The sequence below is a fragment of the Anabrus simplex genome, chromosome 6, assembly GCF_040414725.1.
Source record: "Anabrus simplex isolate iqAnaSimp1 chromosome 6, ASM4041472v1, whole genome shotgun sequence".
Taxonomy (NCBI): domain Eukaryota; kingdom Metazoa; phylum Arthropoda; class Insecta; order Orthoptera; family Tettigoniidae; genus Anabrus; species Anabrus simplex.
The window spans coordinates 76,527,435-76,551,515 of record NC_090270.1 but is presented as its reverse complement, the minus strand read 5'-3'; the positions used below and the strand labels follow the sequence as shown (position 1 = coordinate 76,551,515).

The 24,081-nt window shown below is 38.1% G+C and overlaps 1 protein-coding gene across 1 annotated transcript in view; it reads right to left on the bottom strand.

Moving 5' to 3' along the window:
* The window catches only part of LOC136876136 (DNA excision repair protein ERCC-6), a 194,830-nt gene that overhangs the window by 134,483 nt on the left and 36,266 nt on the right, over window positions 1–24,081 (bottom strand). The window contains exons 5-9 of the mRNA XM_067149837.2: window positions 22,438–22,686; window positions 11,930–12,054; window positions 9,891–10,043; window positions 6,606–6,756; window positions 1,924–2,076 (exon numbers count right to left, since the gene is read on the bottom strand). Coding sequence (XP_067005938.2) covers window positions 1,924–2,076; window positions 6,606–6,756; window positions 9,891–10,043; window positions 11,930–12,054; window positions 22,438–22,686 — 831 coding nt within the window. The remainder of the gene's footprint in view (window positions 1–1,923; window positions 2,077–6,605; window positions 6,757–9,890; window positions 10,044–11,929; window positions 12,055–22,437; window positions 22,687–24,081) is intronic.

Below are 24,081 nucleotides of genomic sequence, written 5' to 3'. Positions count from 1 at the left end.
AATTCGGCAGACCGTGAGCTGAATAATTCTGTGGAAATCTGTGTTATCGTTTTGGATTTCACTTCGTGCGCAATAACGCAGGAGCCGGCCCCATGGTGTAGGGGTAGCGTGCCTGCCTCTTACACGGAGACCCCGGGTTCAATTCACGGCCGGGTCAGGGAATTTACCTGTATCTGAGGGCTGGTTCGAGGTTCACTCAACCTACATGATTACAATTGAGGAGCTATCTGACGGTGAGATGGCGGCCCCGGTCTAGAGCGCCAAGAATAACGGCCGTGAGGATTCGTCGTGCTGACCACACGACACCTCGTAATCTGCAGGCCTTCGGGCTGAGCAGTGGTCGCTTGCTAGGCCAAGGTCCTTCGCGACTGTTGCGCCGGGGGGCAGGTGGTTGTAATAACGCAGAATTCTATCAGACCTCTTGTCTACTAGAAGACAAGTGTGTGTTGGTACCGGTATTTCCTGGCGACGTTGCTGATAAGCGATAACTTACAACCTAAAGTCAAAGAAATATTAATGTTTATTTATTCCACCTATTCAATACATAAAAAGTGATTTTAAATTGTAGGGACATGTTTCGCCCTTTATTTAAGGGCATCTTCAGCCTAAATTTCAATCTGAAAGAAAAAAAAAAAATCAGGATCCTGATTGTTCTTAATTGTGGTTGATTTTTTAAAAATAAATCACAAATGAATGTGAGGATGATGTAGGAAATAGATAAGATATTCTTAAAAAATAAAGTCTTAATAAAGTCTTACAAACAAATAGACGTAATTTATACACTTAGTCGTCATGTCGGTTAACCTGTTTGTTTTGTTTACTGTGCTTAAAGTGCTTATGGTTTTAATTTCATGCACGTTAATATCATGTCTCTCTGCCTTAATTTGTGTTGGTGTGTAACTATGTGGTTGCACAATGATAGCAAATTATTATTATGATTATTACTTGTAGCCGTTTATACCCCAGAACGTGACTTCATTCATCATTGTTTGTTTCTTTCAATTACTATTATTATTATTATTATGTGTGTATGGACCCAATGGATCACGCAAAGCTATAACGATTCTGTTTTCTGAGTTGCCAAACAGCTCTCATCCTTTCCCCGTGGATCTTTTTTCGTTCTTCTGTCCACTTTGCTCCAGTCTTCTTTTTCACTTCATTCTCTGGTCGCACTTTCCATCCATTAATTTTTCTCCTATAGAGGTTTCTGACCGCAGTGTCAGTTGAGTTCATCTGGGCTTTTTCCAGGTCCTTTTTCACTTCCAGTACCCATGGAATATTTTTTAGATGTTCTATGTAGGTAAGAATTTTGTGTGCCATTCTACTTATCGGCAGTCTGCGGACGTGTCCATAAAATTTCAGACGTCTTTTGCGGATGTCTGCTGCAATGTTGGAAAACTCTTCTGTCACTTTGTGTGACCTCAGTCTATAATCATCTCCCCATCTCCTGTTTTTCGGGGGCTGAGAATTTTCCTCAGGATTCTTCTTTCTTCTTTTAAAATGTTGTTATTTTTATTATTATTATTATTATTATTATTATTATTATTATTATTATTATTATTATTATTATTATTATTATTATTATTAACTTTATTGGCCACATTGGACCACTTGAGTCTTCCATGTTCAATTTTTCTTTGAAGGTTGTACTGTTTGATTCTTCTTATCTATCCAACTTACTGTAATATAATGTTTTTTTTTTTTTCCCCACTAACAATTTTTATGGCTTTTGGAGACACCAAGGTGTCAGAATTTTTTCCCCACAAGAGTTCTTTTGCATGCCAGTAAATCTACCAACATAAAGCTTATGTATTTGAGCACCGGCATAAACCATCGGACTGAGCTGGGTCGAACCTATCAAGTTAAGGTCAAAAGGCAGCGCCTCAACTGGCTGAGCCACTCAGCCCAGCAACATAAACTTACCTTGAACTACGTGACATTCTCTGCGTATAAGACAAACCAGCAAGGAATGCAATGATCTGAATAGTCTTCCCTAAGCCCATTTCATCTCCAAGTATACCACCACATCGCTGCTGGTTTAGTTCCCACATCCACTGAACACCAACCTTCTGGTAACTGTAATAACAACATATAATATAAAGTCTAGTTAAGTGCGATCAAATATTCTGAGCAAAAACAGTAATGTCACTTACATGGAATATTAAAAATTGACACTTCTGTACATCATTTGTAGCCAAAGTATGCAAAAATATTTTACCTCTCCCAGATTTAAAGCAAGCCTGTAGTTTTACACAACTGTTAATGTTGTGCTCATAGCTAAGGTTCCTCCAGTTTTATATGGAATCAGAACCACAGGAACATGATATTTTTAATTTCAAACATCCCACATACATTGGCTGAGATTCAAACTGCGATCGTCTCCAAGATTTACTAATCAGAATTTCGTACCTTCCTCTCTTCTCCTCATTCACCGTCATTTTGAGATTACCTGCCTGTCATCATTTTGTTTCCTGTATCACTCAATGATTTTCCTCATCACTTGATACCTTAGCAAGCTCATGCTTGTAGTTTTACCAAACTGTTGACATTGTGATCATCACCACGGGACCTTTAGTTTTACACTGAACCACTATCACAGGGATGTGGCTTTCAATTTTAAACATCAATTTGGTATTATTTCAGGAAGTGTAGAAAAGTCCCTACAACTCAAAATGTTTGTTTGTAAATTTAAAAAATAAAAAGCATCTATATATTTAAAAAGTTTACTAAAACAGCTTTGTCTAGTCTGTCCGACTGTACTACTGGACCGATTTGCTTCATTTGTTTTTTATTCTCTACGGAACAACCTGCTTGTGAATCACCAGGCATTGATAGGTCTCTAAACTCAGTCAACTTTGAGTAATCCTAAAATCAAAGCACTAAGTGACCACTCCAATAACTGCTGGCGAAGGCTTGCCCTAGCCCACAAAACATTCTGTACTTAGTGGGTTGCATACAGTTAAGGAGAAATATCGTTACGTAAAGATATCGGCGAAGTTAAATGATTAAAGATGACGGGCGATACAGGCAAACCTGCAATTTCAACCGAACTTGCTACACATATGACTTAATACTATCTAGAGAGAAATAACTGGGGGGGGTGTTAAGACAGCCTCACCCCCCTGACCCCCCTGCCTAGTACCCCTAGGGGTGGAATGGGGGAGGGAGTGACTGACCCATAGAAATAATCAAAAATGACCTATATTAGTGCTGAATCCATAGATTTTGGGATTGCTGAGATGAATTAGTGACACTCCAAATGACATTTAAGTCCAAGTTCAGCCACCATCAGCATGGGATGAGAAACGGTGAAATAAAAAATTTCCAAAATGTCCAAGATTCTGGTTCGCTAGACTAATTGCTGACAGTTCCAATGACAGTGTGACACATAATTAAAATTATGACTTATTTTTATTTGAAAGGATCAACTACTTCCCAGACAATATGGGCTACAAGGACAAACGTCCATGTGAAACGATACAATCTTTAAATTAAACACACAATAACTCTAAAACTACAAAATTGTTTGTTAAATATCAATCAGTGTGACAATAAAGAAATCTACAAAAATTTGCTTGACACATAATTAACCGGTAATGTACGAGGTGCTATTTGGTGGTGCTATTTGAGGATCCAACCCGCCTCTGGGCTGATGACCTAACAGACATACGAGCAGGTACCCAAAAAAAATGTAATTGTTTTGTAAAAGCTATATATTTTTCAAATTTGTTACAAAACGACCTTATCCCCTTCAAAACACTCTCCATTACAACTAATACATTTGTCCCACTGGTGCTTCCACTGTTCGAAACATTTTTGTAGTCATCTTTAGAAATGGCAGACAGCTCCACCCTCGTTTCTTCTTGACCACTTCAATGTTGTCAAATCAGTATCCTTTCATGCTCCTTTTCATGCGTGGAAATAAGAAAAAGTCGCACGGAGCCAGATCAAGTGTGGGACAGCAGAACCATGCCATTTTTCGCCAAAAACTGTCGACAGAACACGGCAATGTTATTTCAATTGTTTTTGGGTACCCCTTCATATACGAGGATTGAGTCATAAGTCATGGCAACTAGTTCTTTTTTTCTCGCAAACAAGAGACAACATGGAAAATCTAAGATATGCATTTGGAAATATACGGCATGTACTTATGCACAGTGACTTATTTATCTCAATAACTGTAATTGATTACAATGATATTTTAAATAAATAAATAAATAAATAAATAAATAAATAAATAAACAAACAAACAAACAAACAAAGATGGCTGTGTGCGCAGGTGCATTGTCATGGTGGACAAACCAGTCACTGTTGCGCAATCTTCTTAAAACTTCCTAATAAAAGGTTTGCATGTTGTTCACTTAAACGTGCCTTCATAAAAAAATATAAAAAAAACAGCACTAGCAAAAACAATCACTGCAGATGAACAAAACAAGCCAGGTCGACAACATAGGTGGCACTGAACCGGCAATGAGTTGCTATACAAGCCTAGTGGCAGAAATGCATACTACACAAGCTTCGCTCATGGCAATGTTATTTCAGTTATTTTTGGGTACCCCCTCATATACGAGGATTGAGTCATAAGTCATGGCAACTATTTTTTTTTTCTCGCGAACAGGAGACAACATGGAAAATCTAAGATATGCATTTGGAAATAAAGGGCATGTACTTATGCATAGTGCCTGAAGACAAATTCTGACTTCAGGAGATTCTCGTAGGAAAGTGACAGAACACAGGCCATTGGTAAACATTGTTTTATTATGGTATAGACAGCAAATACAAAGACTACGTACAAAGGACAGGTCTCCACTGGTTACAGACCTTCGAAATAATCACCCAAGGTTTCCACTGTGCATTGCCAGCGGTGGGGCAGGCGCTGAATACCATTTGCTGCATGTGTACTGCTAACGCCGCCTCGCCACTGTTCTATAGGGCATGGCATGCACACCTAATGCTTCCTGCAGCTCTGCATGGCATTGGCGTGCATTTCTGCCACGGAGAACTGCTATTTTAATATACGATCATTGCTCCTGCTCGTTGACTTCAATTTTGTGACGCTCTCACTCACACACTGAAATTGGGGGCATGCTTAGACCCACACTGTTGTTTACATACACCAACTAGTGGCATCATACGCAAGTACATACCACACGTTTCCAAATGTATATCTTAAATTTTCCGTGTTGTCTCCTGTTCGCGAGAAGAAAAAAATAGTTGCCATGACTTACGACTCGACCTATGTATATCCTAAAAGTAACCACTAAAACAACTACCTGTGCAATGTATGGAGCAATTTCATATCAAGACACGTTTTCTGACCTATTTATAATGAATGCTGCAGAGCAGTATGGGTCCTCTAGTTAATAATTAACTTTTTTTTTTTTTTTGCTAGGGGCTTTACGTCGCACCGACACAGATAGGTCTTGTGGCGACGATGGGATAGGAAAGGCCTAGGAGTTGGAAGGAAGCGGCCGTGGCCTTAATTAAGGTACAGCCCCAGCATTTGCCTGGTGTGAAAATGGGAAACCACGGAAAACCATCTTCAGGGCTGCCGATACTATCTCCCGGATGCAAGCTCACAGCCGCGCGCCTCTACGCGCACGGCCAACTCGCCCGGTAATAATTAACATTTTAAAAAAATGGTGTTGGCAATAGTGACTAAGTGAATGCGAAGTGTTTTGTTCGTTCGTAATAGCTGCGGTTTGTTGTTCAAAAAATGAGTGTATTCAAACAGTAAATCTAACAACCCAGCGATTGATTTTTCCACTATAAGTGTAGTGCATAATAAGTGTGGTTAGAGTAAGACGAGACCACGTGTTTTGGAATAAACAAACAGCATTTTGAGAACAGACGGTTGCAAATAACTATGACGGTCGATGTAGGTAAATTTAAAGTTCATACAAATATTTTCTAATGGTTTTCTTACAATAATAAACAACAGGGAAAAATGTAACTGAAATAATGAATGTTCTTGGATGCTGAAGTAGCTGTCATATTACTGAACTGAGTTCCAACTGAAATTCCGCAGACATAGAGATATAACTACAGCACTGGAAGAAAACAGAGAAGTGGGAAGGTGAGAAGAGAAAAATTACATTCATGAAAACATGAAATTATTAGTGTACGAAAACGTTTGGCCGGCATGGATCATGGAGAAGTACTGCAGCTGATGGCAAATGCCATCGTTAGAAGTGTTGGAACTCCTCACTTCATTTAAAAGCAACAGTATTTTATTTTTTTGGTAAATTCCACCATGTCATGAATGGCAATGCCATGTCCTGAAGATGTATGAATCAACCTTAATGGATGACTAAAAATGATCTCATCATGAAGTCTATCATACTTTCTCACATTCAGTCATTTTATTCCACTCCAGAACATGTTGTATGTTAATAGTGTATTGTTTATTTTATACTCCATTGTATTTTACTACTTATATTATCTTACCATTAATTATTTGAGAGAAAATTATGAACACTAAATAGGGCTTTATAGCCATATGTATTTAATCAATCAATCAATCAATCAATCAATCAATCAATCAATCAATCAACCCCTTGAATTTATTTTTTGAACCAAGTAGATAAGTTAAAAGAATTCCTTACTTGAAAAGCTTATTCCACAACCTCTTTGGAAGTTTGTAACCTCCCTCAAGTTCATGGTCACCAGTAGTTTCTTCCTCAGTCTTAGTCTCTTCCCAGTATTTCAAGCGCTCCAGATAATCTTCTATGTTTCCATCATCTATCTCCTTCTTAGCTGAGGAAAGAAAAAGAACATCACATGTTTTCAATCAAGTAATGGGAAAGCACTCCACTTTGTGTGGCTTTTACTAGCCTGGGCCAGCCCTGCAGTGTAGGAGTAATGTGCCCGGGTTCGGTTCCCGGACAGGTCAAGGATTTTTACCTTGATCTGAGGGCTGATTCAAGGTCCATTCAGCCTACGTGATTACAATTGAGGAGCCATCTGACGGTGAGATGGCAGCCCATCTAGAAAGCCAAGAATAACGGCCGAGAGGATTCATCGTGCAGACCACACGACACCTTATAATCTGCAGGCCTTCGGGCTGATCAGCAGTCACTTGGTAGGCCATGGCCCTTTCGGGGCTGTTGCGCCATAGGTTACTAGCCTGGAGCAGCCTTTGTAAGACAGACCCTCTAATGAAGGAGGGCAGCATCTGTCGTATATGAGAAACTGTGTGTTATTTGGGTGGATATTGTTGTGTGTGGTGTGTGAATTGCAGAAATGTAGAGGATGGGACAAACATTTACTGCCCCAGCTGAGGGAACTGACAGTTTTAAGATCTGAATTCCTTGATCAAGCTGAGAATCAAACCCAGGGCCCAAAGGACCGAGGATCAAAATGTTGACCGCTCAGCCATTGAGCCAGAAACTCATTTTAATTTCCCTGATTTCATTTCCACCCAATGGTGGAGCTGCTGGGTCATCATCATCATCATCATCATCATCATCATCATCATCATCACTGTATGGCCTCAGCTGCTGTGTGAATGTATTTCAATTTAATGTCATTTAGGCGGCCTGCATGTCAATTTTGATGTTCTTCCTCTACCAGATAGAATAACTGGATTTCTGCTGGGCGATCTATGGCCAAGTTTAATTTTTTTGGGTAATCACCAAATGTGTCACCAGAGATCTTTTACATGCCAGCGTTGTCTGGCGTGGAGTGTCAAATGCATTCTTTTCTGTCCAAAAATCCAACTACCTCAACCACAGATACAACTTTAGGTCTGATAACTCATCAAGACAGCCCTGTATGTAATCAGTAATCAAGAGCACCTTATTTCTAACACATTCAATACTAAAGCAATAAAAGGCACAATTAAAACACCCTGAGATTCTAACCATGACGAATAGCAGAACAAGTGTGTGGACTCATCGAGTTCAAGCGCACCCCGCCAGGCAGCGCTAGAGTGGACTATGTCCACAGTACCAATCAGCTGCTCTAAGGAATGAGGCCAGAGCTTGATCAAGGAATTCAAATCTTAAAACGGTCAGTTTCCTCAGCTCGGGCAGTAAATGTTTGTCCCATCCCCTACATTTCTGCAATTCACATACAACAATATCCACCCAAATAACACACAATTTCTCATATACGATAGATGCTGCCCTCCTTCATTAGAGGGTCTGTCTTACAAAGGCTGCTCCATGCTAGTAACCCATGGCGCAACAGCCCCAAAAGGGCCATGACCCACCAAGTGACTGCTGCTCAGCCCGAAGGCCTGCAGATTATTTGCCTGGTACTAAAAGGGTTAAGAACCTAACGGTTATAAAATATTTTGATATTATTCAATAAAAGTAATTCTGGGGTGTTTTTTATTTTGGGTGATATTCCCTAAATATAAGGTTTAGTCATTAAGAGAATCATCATTTTCGCTTGACCATCCTTTTTAAATTATGCTTGGGACAGTGCTGTATATTCTTCACCATTTCTGGTTAGAGTTTCTTGGAGTGTTTTCTTCTCCATTCACTTTTATATTCTCCTGAAACACTATAGTAAATAAAAATCTTCTGTAAATCTTTGAGGCAACATCTCTGCAATATACAGTGCTACAGTACTGATATTTCATTAACTTTTCTATATTTTCTCCCACATCAATTTTAGTCAGACTGACCAGCAGTCACTTGATAATCCAAGCCCCATCAGGGCTGTACCACCATGGTGTTTGGTTTCCTTTTATTTTTAAATAATAGGCCCAAGATATTTATTTTATATACCAATTGAGCAAAAAAAAACTAGTAGTATTATGTGATTTGATATTGTGATCACAGACAGGGGAGCTCCAGTTTTATGTGGAATCCAAAACCACAAAAACATAACTTTTCATTTCAAAAATTACCACATGCATTGACTGGGATTCAAGCTGTAGCCACCTTGGGGAGAAGTCACTAGCTATACCACTGGGTTATCATGTGCCTGCACCACTTAAGCCTTCCTGCCTTTATTGATAAGTATAAAGAGTGATACATATTCGTAATGAGCTCTGCTTAGTTCTATTTCATTCAGGTGATCTGAAATATAAAGTATAAACCTTATGAAACATAACAGTATTTCTACTTAATATAAAATCAATAGATAAATTAAAAAATTTCCTTCAAAATACTCCAAATCACTAACTTACTTACAACACGCTCAAGCATATTCAATAGTTTTCTCTGTAGGAATTTTATGTCACATATTGATATTTTTTATTTGATTCTATACTTATTTTGTTCATTGATATCATATTTCTGTAAATATATTACAAAGCCAGAAGATTATATTACTTTGTATGAATTCTCAAATAATACTCATAGTCTAGAATAAGTTGTATCATTGTAGAAATGTAAAAACAGTATAAATAAGGGCACAGGTTTAAATAACTTTGTATCATTTCTAAGTAATAGGTATTTGGTTTATAATAAGTTGCATTCACTGCAGTAATTTTTTAATGATGGTAAATACAGACTGATAAAATGCATGCACATTGTATCAATGCAGTAATTATTTAATGATGGGTAAATATATATTGTTTAAATGTATGTAATATACCACCCACAAGGCTTTGCTAACTCATAGCGTTTTCTATTAGTGATTATGTTCATTGTTTTCATATCATATTGCATAATGTAATAATTAATTAATGTACTGTATTAAGTTAATAATAAATAATACTACTGAAATTCACCTTCTAATTTCACACAGACCAGGAGTCTCGTATAACATAACTATACACTACGTGCTATGTTTCTCGCTACATTATTAATTTTTTTTAATACCATACCCCTATGCTTTAACGAATTAACTGAATTACATTTTGAGAAAAAAGAGAACTAACACCATATCTACTCATTTATTAATTTCACCAACACTGTAAACTTGGTGATACTTACTGCTTTTTCGTCGTTTAGCCCTACTTTCTTCATCCGAGTAATCCCAGTCACTGTCATCTGTTCCCCAGTTTTCAGGAGATGCATGGCGCTTCACGATTCTCTGTTTCTTGGGCCGTGGTTGAACATTCTTTTTTCTTCCTCCACTACGTCCTTCTAAATATGAAGATTAGTTAACAAGTTTAAGAATTAAGGAACTGAATTAAAATAAAAACAAAGTACAAACAAATAATATGCATACAGTGTTGAGTCTGGTAGCTTCTATGAATTAATTAAACACTTCAACAACCCTCTATTTCCAACTAGCTCTGTGGCTTCATTTAGTTCCAAATCTCTTATTATCAAATCATTACCAATTAAGTCTAGCCATCATCACCTTGGTCTGATTATGGTTTTATAATGAAAGAAATTTATTTCTCTTCCACCTATTTAATACAACTCAATATGTTAAAGTTAAATCCTCATTGAAATAAGACTTGGGATATGTTTCGCCCTTTCCTCCGAGGCATCATCAGCCGTATCATTACCTCAAACCGTATCAGGTACCTGGTTAACATTGATCTAAAATCTACTACAAAATTGAATACATTAAAAAAAATCACTTAAAAAATCTGTCATTAATGAGTAACTTGATTTAGGTACAAGTGAAAATTAACAATATTGATGGCCTTGAGCCATGGTCAATGTTGAATATGAATGAAAGTTTTAAAATATTGTTACAAATTATGAAAGTGAGTATAGACCAATGTAAATGACTATATACAAAACAATAAGGAAATGCATTCCAACAATGTGCAATTTTCGTAATATTGGACCTTGGCATATGTACTTGACATAGTCTTTTTCAAAAGTAGTGAATGAGTTCTAATTTTTAGTTTGTAGCCCAGAAAGACGTTATATTTATGTCATAGTTCTACTTCGTGTTGGAATGCATTTCCTTATTAGTTTTTATATAATCATTTGTACGGAAGAAGATGGTCTAATGACATTTCAACAGCCTCATTAAGGTGTTCTCTAATAAATTGTTCAACACAGGTGCTCAAGCAGAACTACGACATAAATATAACGTCTTTCTGGGCTAGTTACAAACTAAAAAAATTAGAAGTCATTGACTACTTTTGAATAAGACTGTATCACGTACACATGCCAAGGTCAAAAATTACAAAAAATGGCGCAGTGTTGGATTGCATTTCCTTATTATTTTGTATATAATCATTTGCATTGTTCTATACTCATTTTCATCATTTTGTAACAATATCTTTAAACTTTCATTCATATTCAACACTGACCATGGCTCAAGGGCATCAATATTGTTAATTTGCACTTGTACCTAAATCAAATTACTCATTTAATGACAGCTTTTTTCAGTGAAGTTTTTTAATGTATTCAATTTTATAGTAGATTTTAGATCAATTTTAACCAGGTACCTGATATGGTTTGGAAGTTTTTTAATGTATTCAATTTTGTAGTAGATTTTAGGGCAATTTTAACCAGGTACCTGATACGGTTTTTGGTAATGATACGGCTGATGATGCCTCATAGGAAAGGGCGAAACATGTCCCAATTGTTATTTTAATGAGGATTTAACTCTAACTTGAACGTATTGTGTTGTATTGAATAGGTGGAAGAGAAATAAATTTCTTACATTTATCATAAGATTACTTTCAATACAGATTCACAATGATTTTCATTACTTGTAACTCCCACTACTTGCCGAGTCCATTATTTTCCTAGGTAACCTACCTTCCTCCATTTGTCACGACCCCACGACTGAAGCCAGTTTATATGTAGTTTATTTGTAAATTAGCCTTTATCTCGTCATTCCAGGTACCCTTCTGCCATTGTTCCCACACATTTATACCAGCAATAATTCTTGTTACTTGCATGTCTATTACTTTTAATGAATAAGATATCCCAAGTCCACCAAGCTTTCACGCCCATACATCAAAGATCTGATCAATGTAAAGAGTTTTGTCAGAGAACTCACTTCTTTCCTACAGAATAATGTTGAGTGTAATAATATTATATAATATTTTAAATACCTTCTTTTGCTAATTCTTGCCATTCTCCATCAGAAGGTTGATATTCACTACCCTCATCATCATCATCATCATCATCCATGGGCGTAGTTTCTGAAAGAAGTTGACCAGGAGAACGTGTCTGATCGCTAAATAAGAAAATAAAGCTTTACAGTCAAATAATATTACACACAAAGTGAACAACAGATGGAGTATTGCACTGGCATCTGAAACAAAATTCCACGCTATAAGCACCCCTTAAAAATTGCACTCGCCCACTCACCAGTAGCAAATGGATTTTTACCGAGAAGAAAAGAAAGAAAGATTTGAAAATAGAAGAACAGGTTGAATGCAATACTATACTCAAAAGAAATTAGATTAAACATGATGCATAGGAAAAGGATCACATTACTGATATTCATATGATCTGTGCGAGACAACTCCAGTAGAAGTGCAGAGAACAACAAAAGTATTTGTTTTTAGTGTTCTATGTATGATCTGGAAAAGGCCTTGGATACAATGCCCAGAGAAACAATGTGGATGGTTTTAAGACAATCTGGCTGTACTGAACACTTTGTTGGACTGATCCAAGTACCCCATGATGATATGTTTGGACAGGTGCTGTACCAGAAGGAAACATCACAAGAATTCCCCATCACTAATTTACTTAGGCATAAGGTTGTGTACATGCACCAAACTCTTTGTCCTGTACCTCGCAGCCATGCTCTACAAAACATCGTCTGCTAACAACACAGGTATGGATGGAACTACAGTATAGATTTGATGGAGGACTATTTAATCAAACCAGGCTCCAATCAGGAAGGCTTACAAGTCTCACCCGTGTAACTGAACTGCTATATGCAGATGACAATGCTTCTCCAGTTCATACACCTGATGGGCTGCAACTGTCAGTCAACTGCTTCAGTAAGGCATATGCACAATTTGGCCTAACCATCGACATTCTAAGAACAAAGGTACTCGCACAACCAGCTCCTCAAAATGTCTTCCAGAATTTCAATATTTCTACCTACAACATGCCTCTGGAACAAGTAGATCACTTCCATTATCTAGGAAGTAGTCTTTCAACCAACTGCTCACCAGAGGAGGACATGGAGAACATCTATGTAGCTTTTAGATGTCTCACACACCAGGTCTTCTTGAATAAAAATCTAAGGATATACACCAAACTGATGGAGTCTCGAGCAGTTGTCATCTCCACCTTACTCTTTGGATGTGAAACCTGGACAATATATCACAGTGACATCAAGAAACTAGAACACTTCCACTAACAGAAGCTCAGATCAATTATGAACATCAAATGGGATGACTACATACTGAATACAACAGATCTTGAGAGGGCGAATGTGAACAGAATAGAGGCTATCATCGACGGCCACCAACTCAGATGTCCAGCATATGAGAGACGATAGACTTCCTCAACAGACCCTGTATAGTGAATTTATTACAGGTAGGAGACCTCGCGGAGTCCCTCTGAAGCACTATAAGAATCAACTCAGGAAGATCTTGAGGAACACAGGCACTGGTCCATGTACTTGGTGTGCCTTTGCAAAAGATCATACTCACTGGTGCAAAATTACTTCACCTGATGTTGCACAATTTGACGTGAACGTCAAAGAGAGGAAGAAGAGAAACGTCTTTACGCTAGGCCCAGCAACGTCCTCCACCTCCATTACTGTATGTGCAATCAATGTGGCTGCATGTTTCATGCCGGGATTGGTCTGCTAAGCCATCAAAGACATCGGCATATAGCATGCAGATAACGAAAGAATTGCAGGAAAGACATTAATACTCTGATATCATCAACAGCTGCCGACGATGACAGGAACAGGTATGGTATGTTTTATTACAGTAAGGGCACAGGTTGATTAGCCACTCCCATCGCGTCAGTTGTGACAGCTACGTTATGTTCTAACAACAGAATTGTCTCCCTCAAATGCAACCTTGAACACACCTGCAAAACTACCCTGTTATCATGCTAACACATGGACCTAATATTTTAGCTTTCCCCTCCAAACCCCTCTCTCATATATTTCCTTTGTTCGACCGAAAACCTCCTTCCAAAGTAACTGTCTGCTAATTATTTTTGAGCTGTACTAATGTGTTACACGTGTGATTTATTGTTTCAAGTTCATACCACATGAGTATTAGCAATTCATAAAATTGTGTTCAGCGTGAGTTTTGTGTGTAATGTTCGTGTCATTTTTCCATAGTCTTGTTTGATATAGTTCTCCATGCTAACATGGTTAAATTGCACAGAACCAAGCTCATGAAGATGAAATGGATTATGGAAAATTAAATTGGGTAAGGAGGAAGAAGGAATCGCCTGTGTCCTATGAATAGGAACTGTTCCAGCATTTGCTGGAAGTGAAAATGGTAAACCACAGAAAATTATTCTCACAACAGCCGATGGTGGGGTTAGAATCCACTTACCTCCCGAATGTTGAGCTTGGCCCCTTAGCCGCAGCATGTTAACTTGCACAATCACCACGTTTCCAAGTCCAAAACACTAAACACAGTAAAACCTCTCTATAATGGACACCTTCGGGACCAAAAATATTGTCTGTCATGAAGGGCTGTCTGCCCGAGAGAGGATACGAAACCAGTACAATTAAACATAAGTTGGAACACAATAACCCATGTATTGTATATGCATTTAAAACTCTTGCAAATACAGTAGAAGTCCATTATAGAGAGAATTTACAACGGCAAAAAATTCACTCGCTATAGCGGATTGTCGTTATACCAGATTTTCCCTAAATTTCAGAAAAGATACGCAAAAACCCAAATACTTCACCATGCATGTATCATGGAAACATATTATACGTTCCAGCAAAATGATAATAATCTTTCTGCTGTAAATTTGAGGGAACAGCCTTTCTGAAATGTAACCCGACATGGTAATAAACTAACTTCTGAAATCAGTGATGCATACTGTCGTATCTTGAGATGTATCACATTTTTATTTATTTACTGTACCCAGTACTAAAATCAACTGCCGGGCTGAGTGGCTCACATGGCTGAGGCAGGCCTTCTGACCCCAACTTGGTAGGTTCGATCCTGACTCAGTCCGGTGGTTTTTGAAAGTTCTGAAATACGTCAGCCTCGCGTCTGTAGATTTACTGGTATGTAAAAGAACTCCTGCATGACTAAATTTCGGCACCTCGGTGTCTCCAAAAACCAGTAAAAGTAGTTAGTGGTACGCAAGGCCAATTACATAGTTATTACTGAAATCAGTTGTTTATTTCGGCCTTTATTTTGACCGAGCTAACGAAAGCTATCAGTTACGTTATTTATGCACTTATGAAGAAGAAGAATTATGAAGGCATGTTCTCTCTCATTTCAAACTTGCATATTTCTTTTCACCAGTCAATGGGGATTAATAATCAGCAGCACGAGATAACTCGCCGCCAGTGTGGGTAGTGGACGTAATGAGATATTAATACGGATGATCAATCGTGTTCAATTTAAATCTAGCCTTCAGAAACACACGACCAAAAATGCCTGTTGTTCGCCATCACATTCATCTTTCAGTTCAATACTTCACAAGAAAAATTTCAAATCTTGTCAAAGACTGTTCAACATTGCTGAAGGTTTGACAAGATTTGAAAAGATTTGGCAAGGTTTGATAGAACTTTGTTTTCGAGTGGAGGAAAGTCAACCAGCAGTTGTGCTTCTTGGACTAGCAGTGTGATATATTCTTAAAAGGAAGAGAAACGCGCAGTAAGGCATAATTTACATGAAAAAAAAAAAGATTGAGATATTCTTCTACATAATTTTTGTAATGTACTTACTGCCTTAACATCATTTGCAGAGGTCATGTTATATTGCATTTACGCACATGATTTGAATAAAAAATTATAGCAATGCAATGGAAATTCGTATCTTATTGCACAAAAACATATTAGGAATTCAATAATAATATTTATTTGTTATTTGCTTAATATCTTCCATTATTGGGAGAATTCGCTACTAATAATAATATGCAAAAATCGTCATAAATCGAACATTGCGGATGGTGTTTACTTATAGATTATCATATGTTAATAAATATAAAAGCTGTCCACTTCCTTAAGAAATTTCTCTTCTATCTTCTCATAAGCTTCCGTTTTATTCATTTTATTGTGGTACTCTACAGAGCTCCCTGAATAAAGGCAGAGATGTGCTTCATACTTTAGCAGTTAATACACACGCAACATCCCCCAGTCATGAAGCTTTTTATTTTATTTTTTACATTCCTAGCAATCCCAGCGTGCCTGACGACTTAGCACGTACCGTTAATACTCAAATTGCAATGGTCAATTCTGTCAAAGTCTTTGATCGACACTGCGATACCTCGGATAGCTTCCAGCATATTCCATTTCAGTACTCGTTGTACCTCAAGCCGACGCATCAATGAGTTGACCAGTATGCTACGAAAGCAGTGTTTAAGGAGTTTAAATATGCCCTGATTAAATGGTTGTAGCACAATGGTACAATTTGGTGGTAGGAATACCAATTCAATATTCCGTAGCTCAACACTTGGATGAGCGGGGCAATGGTCTACAAAACAAATGATTTTTCTGTTCTTCGATCCCATTCTTGAATTAAATGCTTGAACCCAATGCTTAAAAAGCACCGATGTCATCCATGCTTTCGTGTTCGCTTCATAAGTGCAGAGAATGTTACGCACGCCTTTAAATTCTCGCGGGTTGGCTGACTTGCCGATAATAAACGGTTTCAGTTTATCACTACCGTCCATGTTGCAGCACAAAAGAACGGTTAGTCGTTCTTTGCTGCGTTTACCACCTTTGCATGGGTCAACCTTCACCGCAAGAGTCCTTTGAGGTAATAAATTATTAAAAAGTGCAGAATCATCAGCGTTGTAGACATCTTTGGGCTCATACCTTTCAAGAATTCCACGGAGGACTGGAAGCCAGTCATTGACAGCTTTTTCGTCTATACTTCCCAATTTGCCTTTTATTGTGTGAAGCAAAATGCCACATCTGGCTTTAAAGCGGTTTAACTATCCATCGCTGCACTGGAAGCCTGAAACATTCCATCTGAGAGCCAAGTCTTGCACCTTAGATTTTAACACGGGCCCTGAAATAGGAACTCCTGCAGGTCAGCATGGTCCGCACCATGCAGTTCTTTACTCCCGCTTGGAATGCTACCTTTTAAAACAGCGTCTTTGATTTTTACCTTATTTTTAAGTAGCAAATAGAGTCAAATATGTTAAATTAATCCACCTGCCTATTTCACTTTTACTCTGCTCTTTTCATAGGCCTGCACAATTTCATATTTTTTAACCAAATCTAACGATTTTCCTTTCCCACTCGACACTGTAATGTGTTAAGTCACAGCAGAATGAAGTGGATTTTTTTAAAATTACCGATACTGTTTTCAAAAGGAACAAAGACGCCCAAACACAACTTCGAAATAGCCGACAGTTCGAACTATCCTGTTCACAGAACCAAAGACTGAAGACAAACAGAAATTTAAAATAACACTACACAGTACAGGTTTTTTTTTTTTTTAATATCACTACGAGTATTCGGGAGATAGAGGGTTCGAACCCCACTGTTGGCGGCCCTGAGGATGGTTTTCCGTGGTTTCCCATTTTCACACTAGGCAAATGCTGGGGCTGTACCTTAATTAAGGCCACGGCCGCTTCCTTCCCACTCCTAGGTCTTTCCTACCCCATTGTTGCCATAAGACCTATCTGTGTTGGTGCGACGTAAAGCAATTAGCAAAAATAATATCACTACAAGGGCCTTCACGATTTCTTAGCACATTATGGAAAGAAACTCGATCTTTTAAATAAACAATAGCACAGTCTGTTCACATCTCACATAGAAGGCAATTTTAGACACGCGCACTAAGGAAATCACAACTAAAGCAACACAAGAAGTGGTTTTACAATGCCATAACAGGTTGACCAAGCCAACAAACTTGTGACATCCGAGAGAACTACCGCTTTTCATGAATTCTTGATATGAACGAGAGTATAATGGTACCAATAAAATCATCTGCAGGAGACCCACTGCTGCAATTTTTGTTGATAGCTTCGTGGAAGGTTTTATAATCTCATGGTGTAAAACGGTCACACTAATGTACAAAATTTTACCGTACTTTAGTTTGTGGAGTATCGAGAGTTTTGCGGACAAAAATAATCAATAGTGTTTTGCTAACTATTTACGCTGAAGTGTATAAATACCGTTAATGGAAAAGAAAACACGTTAAAATATAATAGTGGATGACTAGGCGAAAGGGTTCTCGTTGTAACCGAAGGCTACTGTACAGTTTAATACAGGAATTTTGAAGGGACATAAAAAAACCTGTTGTTACAATGGGGTTCTCGTTATATCCCGTACTTGCTATAACGGACTTCTACTGTAATTGTATACAGTATTGTACAATCTACTGCAGTATACTCACATGAGAAAGCTGTAGATGTCCTGCTGCAACTGCGATGTACCATAGAGACAAAAACACTCCTAAACCTCTATTGAGCACACTGTACACTAATACAGTTCACCATGTTAAAATTAAGAACAACCTACGAGTTTTTGAAACTTTATATCAATATGTACATGTAGCAATCTCTACTAAAATATTTGCACTTAAGTTCTTAATGTTACTTCTTTGTTTTGTCCACTTCGTTTTAGCAATGATATTTTCACTATGCACAATTAAATCCTGTGTCACATCTACACCTTTTATAGTAGAATTATTTCAGTCGCTTAACAAAGCCGAGGGTCTCACTGTACGAGGTTATTGGCACCACATTAATTTCCATATTTTCTTCAATGTCATCATTAGTGTTACGTTCACTGCCGGTTTCGTCAAAATCTTAATTTTTGGCCTCCTTCCCTTGGATTGACTGAAGAATCGTTTCTGTGTCTCCACTCTCACACTTTGTTGGAACATCTGAATCAATTCTGATATAAGTGTTCATTTCTACCATCTAACCTGCCGCATTAGCCATACCTGAATGTGCTACCCTCCAGATTTTTAATGGTTTTTGAAATTTTTTCAATGCTAGGGTAAGCTATGATTATAGTAACTTTTGGAATATTTAGAAAGATCACACTTTCATCTACACAAAAATTAGTTTTAATTATCATAAGAGTGCAGCAATTTTTAAATATAAATGTATGCAGTTAATAAGTTTTACAAATGAAAAAAAAAAAAAATGACACAGCTATAGATGCCAGTTCGGTTAATATTTCAAAATCTGTCTAATATTGTGGACACATCTACTGAAACACACGCTAACCTAACTAACTTAATTCTAACCTAATTGGTCAATTGGAACCGGTATCCTTGTTAACAACCAGGAATTTGCTTTCCCACTGTTCGTTGTTTGACGATGGGGTTGCATCGAGTTGCTGTAGGTTGTTATCTGTACACAGGAAACACATTTTTAGGAAGCGGTATAAATCAGTATTACAGAACCCACTTCAGGAAGCAGTATAAAACTATGTTACAGTTCGCACCAATTTGAAATTAGCTCATTATCTACATTTACTTGACGGAAGTGCCATGATCATCATGTTTACTTAGTATATAATTGTTATCCTCATCCTCATTTTCAGAACTCGTGTCTTCCATAAGAACAACCATTATGGATTCGTTGTCGAAATTTCATACACTTGAAGTAGACATGCTAAATATTCACAAGAATTACACAGACAAGACTGCTTCTTGAAAACACACTCTTCCTGTCCGCATGTACCGTACGTACTTTCCCGCCCATTTCACAGTTGAGTCAATGATGACGCAGCCCCAGGTTATGTAGGAATGTGGCTGTGTTATCAATGCCTTGAACGAAGAGCTCCCGACTTATGCTCATAACTAGTACATTTTATGCTTACAGAAGCATTCAACAGTATCCTAGTGAAGTCACAGCTCGCTGAAACAGCAGCTACTATTTTTTAGCTATAGTGAAAATGTGCCCATAGATTCTCTGAGCTCCGTCAGCAGCAATGAAATAGTGCGCCCGTAGTTTCTACGAGCACTGTCTCCAATGTGTTAATTAACTGTTGTGTTGCTTCCATGCTATCAGAAATATCAGATCCTATTTCGGGATGTCCACCACAAGCAAGAATCCCAGCTTTTAGAAAGCAGTTATGAACTGTTGAAGCTCTAACATTTTTCCATACATTGGTTATCCACGAAACTGCTAGGAGAACATTCAGTCGCTTTATCAGTGTTTGAAAGGTTACTTCATTCCCATTAAGTTCTGATATAATGTACTTCATCACTAACTGTTTGTACACAACCTTGAAGTTCTGGATCACTCCATGGTCAAGCGGCTGAGAAAATGATGTTACATTTGGTGGAAAAAAAGACTATCATCACATTTTGGCAACTTAATTGTATCCGAATGCGATGCTGGATTATTGAGGAATAATAACACTTTTCGCTCCTAGCGTATTGTTTTTCTGTTCAATTGCCCTAGCCAGCCTGTCATTATTTCTCTGATCATCCATGCTTTCCTATTCACTTTCCGTTCAATGCCAAACTTCGTAATGTCCATATTCTTAAAACACCTTGGTTCTGCAGCTTTGCCTATCACCAGGGGCTTCTCCCGTTCTCCACTCATACTTGCACATAACAAGATTGTAAGATGTCCTTTCGCAACTTTTCCACCAGTACGACGACTTCCTTTAAAAAACAAAGTTTTGTCGGGTAAAGCACAGAAAAATAATCCAGTTTCACCAGCATTCAAAATATTTTCCACAGAATACCCGTCTATGACTGAAGGTATTTTTCCCTGCCAGTTTTCAACAATCTCCATATTAACACTGGATAATTCTCCACAAATCGCTCTGAAGTTGGTACCATGTCGCTTTCTGAATCTTTCTAGCCAACCATTCGAGGCTTTGAAATCTCCAATACCTAATTCTGCCGCGGATTCTAACGCATTAGCCGACATTCTGACTTCTTATTTTACTGAACCACTAATGTTGCCTTGTCGATGAGAGCTCCACTACCACTTTGTAACAGTTTAATGTGCTGTTCGTTGCCCTTTTAAATGCCATTCTTTCACTAGATCCTCGTAATTCTTCACAATTTCAGCTACCTTTGTCTTTCCAATCTTGAACACTTTGGATAGTGTACGCACACCATACTTCTCACGTTTATGATAGTCTATTATGCCTAGCTTTTCTTTTAGAGATAAAAACTTCCTCAGAGCCATGTTAAAATACACCAACTTACTAACATAAAACTGAATGCATCAAAAGCCTATGAGTCAATTAAAAGTAACCTGACAGTTTAACTACGAATTCCAGCGCTGTCGATCACGTCAGATCACACAACTTCCGGAAGTGACAGCATAGCTTAGGGTTGCCTTCCAAGAATGTGTACAACCTGCACCGCAAGTTACAGCTCCTGCAATTCTTCGAAGTACCTCCTGTGCAAAAACTATGTGAATACTGTACAGGACACAAATAATTTTTTTGAAAAAAAAAAAAAAGTGTCCATTAGGAGAGGTTTAATTGGAGTATCTAGTGGTTATGGTGTGTACGCTTCCATAATAGAGAGTGTTCGTATAAGAGGGGTAAATTACTCATACACAACATGGGATTTAATTATGGACCTAGAAAATTGTTCGCTAAGGAGGGGTGTCTACTGGTGAGAGGTGTCCATTAAGGCAGGTTTTAGTGCAGTTATAAAAGGAATATATACAATTAATACATGTTTACACTTTGCCTATCCAGTGATTAGCAGCCTTAACTGCCCTGTTATTTGCACTGAACAAGTCGTCCTCGCTGCATGGTTCACTCAGGTGGTCATAGATCCACAGGTGGATTGAATTCTGCCTCTCGCCACATTCACATTTTTCATCACAGTGTAACAACATTTCTTCAGGTTTACTTTGCTTCGTCTTCGGGTACATGGAAGATGCCCGCCCCCCACAAAGATTGTGACAAACAATTGGGTGTACCCTGGGCAACACTGAAAGAAATTCAACAGCTGAATCTTCCACCACCAAAACACTATATAGCGACTTGATTATTACCGGCATATGATGCTATGCTTCTAATGGCCCTTTACCTACAAATGGTGCTGAGAGATACTGTAGTGCTAGAAATTTACCTAGAAAGGGGATTTTCAATGTGTTAGTGATCTATACGTGGATATCTTGCATTCAAGCACCCTTAAACGTCAACTAATGTCCTAGATCTGCTCCTGCAATTTTGGGCTTAGGAGCCAACAACCTCATAAGCTGACTACAAAGCCAGTAAACTGTTAAAGCTAAGTGACAATTGGTTACTTAGGTTGAAAAAAGTCAGCAAAGGAACGTGTAGCTTGGAGCACGGCATGAGGCGTCTATAATGGTTAGCAAACAAACTGAGATAAAGTATCATCAACCTAAAACTTTTAGAATGATACTAGATGATACATGGTTCAAATAGCTACACAGAAATGTAGATACAAAACTTAATTCAAATTGTAACTAATCATTTTTTAAATGTGATGTTATTTTCATATCAATTGATTTAAAAAACAAGAAATTGGCTTACCTGTATTCTTCACTGGAAAATGTGCCCAATTTCTCCTTCTTTTTACGTTTTTTAGGACGAATACTTTTCTCAAGAGGTGATCGTTTTTTCTTCTCCCCTATGCATATAACATCATCGTCCTCATCATTTTTTAGATTTCTTTTATTTTTGGACTTAATCTTTCCTTCTTTTTTAAGTTTCTTCTCCAATTCTGCTTGAGTCTGAAGATATCTCTCAAAATCCATTAAGACATGGTCCTTTGCACCATTACTGTAATCAAAAGAATATCAACTTCATTAACAGTAACAAAGAAATGATCCATCAATGGAAAGTGGAAAATTTTAAACTATAAATTCACAGACCATAGCAAGTTAAACCATTCATGGCATAAACAGATTCCAATAGTATGCAGAGCCCAAAATGAAAAAGAACTTGACAAATTTAAAGAGCACAAATGGATTTTTCCAAATTTCAACCCATTCAATCAACACTTCGGTTATTAAGAAATCAAGCATTTATCCCTATGGGTGGGGGCGATAGAATGCATCCACAGTATCCCCTGCCTGTCCTAAAAAGCGACAAAAAAGGGGACCCAGAGGCTTTCATGATGGGAGTATAGGTTGGGAACCATGGGTCCCCTACCCAAGTCTGACATTGCTTCCACTTACTTGTGTCAGGCTCCTCACATTCGTCTTTCCTGTCTGACCTCCTTTGGTCAACGATTGTTTTTTCCGAGCCTGAGGGTAGTAGGTTTGCGATGCCTATGGAGGTCTTTCATTTTCACACCCTTCGTAGCCCTTCCCTTTCTTTGCTGATACCTTCGTTCTTTGAAGTCTTTGAAGTTTCCTTGGTCACACACTTCATTTTGAAAGGAAATAAAACAACCTGGTTTTTGGTGGGAAAAGATCTCAAAATCAGAGGAAGATTTTAACTGAAAGGTCTCCCATCATACCTTGGCACCACGACACTCTAGTTAGACTAAAACATCTTAGGCAAAGTGGGCAACATATAATTTACCTTGAGAAACTTGGGTAGATAGTAATTTAACTTTTGGCATTGTTCCCGCCAAAGTGAGGAAGTATTAACGCTGGTACAGCAAGTGGGGATTATCCAGATGAACAGTGTGACTTCATTAAGAGGGTTACCAAGAAGCTTGAGCCAAATCTACCCCCTTCACCTGTAGTTGTGTTCAATAATAATAATAATAATAATAATAATAATAATAATAATAATAATAATAATAATAATAATAATAATAATAATCGTATGGCCTCAGCTACCGTTTGCAGACATTTCGATTTGACGCCATCTGGCTGTCTGCTCGTCAATTTCAACGTTCCGGTTTACTCTGTCTGCCATCTAGCGGACCTAGAGTAAACCGGATCTCCCTTGGGCGTCTATGGCTGAGATTTAATTAATTTTGTCGGGTAAATACCAAATGTATCACCAGAGATCTTTTACATGCCGACATCGTACGACATGGAGTGTCGAATGGACTTTTTTCCGCCCTTCAAAAATCCGACTACCTCTGCCGGGTTTGAACCCGCTATCTTGGGATCCGGAGGCCGACACTCTACCACGAACCCACAGAGGCAGCTATTGTGTTCAATAATGCACCCTATCATTGTGCAAAGATTGAAAAACCACCCCCAAAGTACTCTGTGA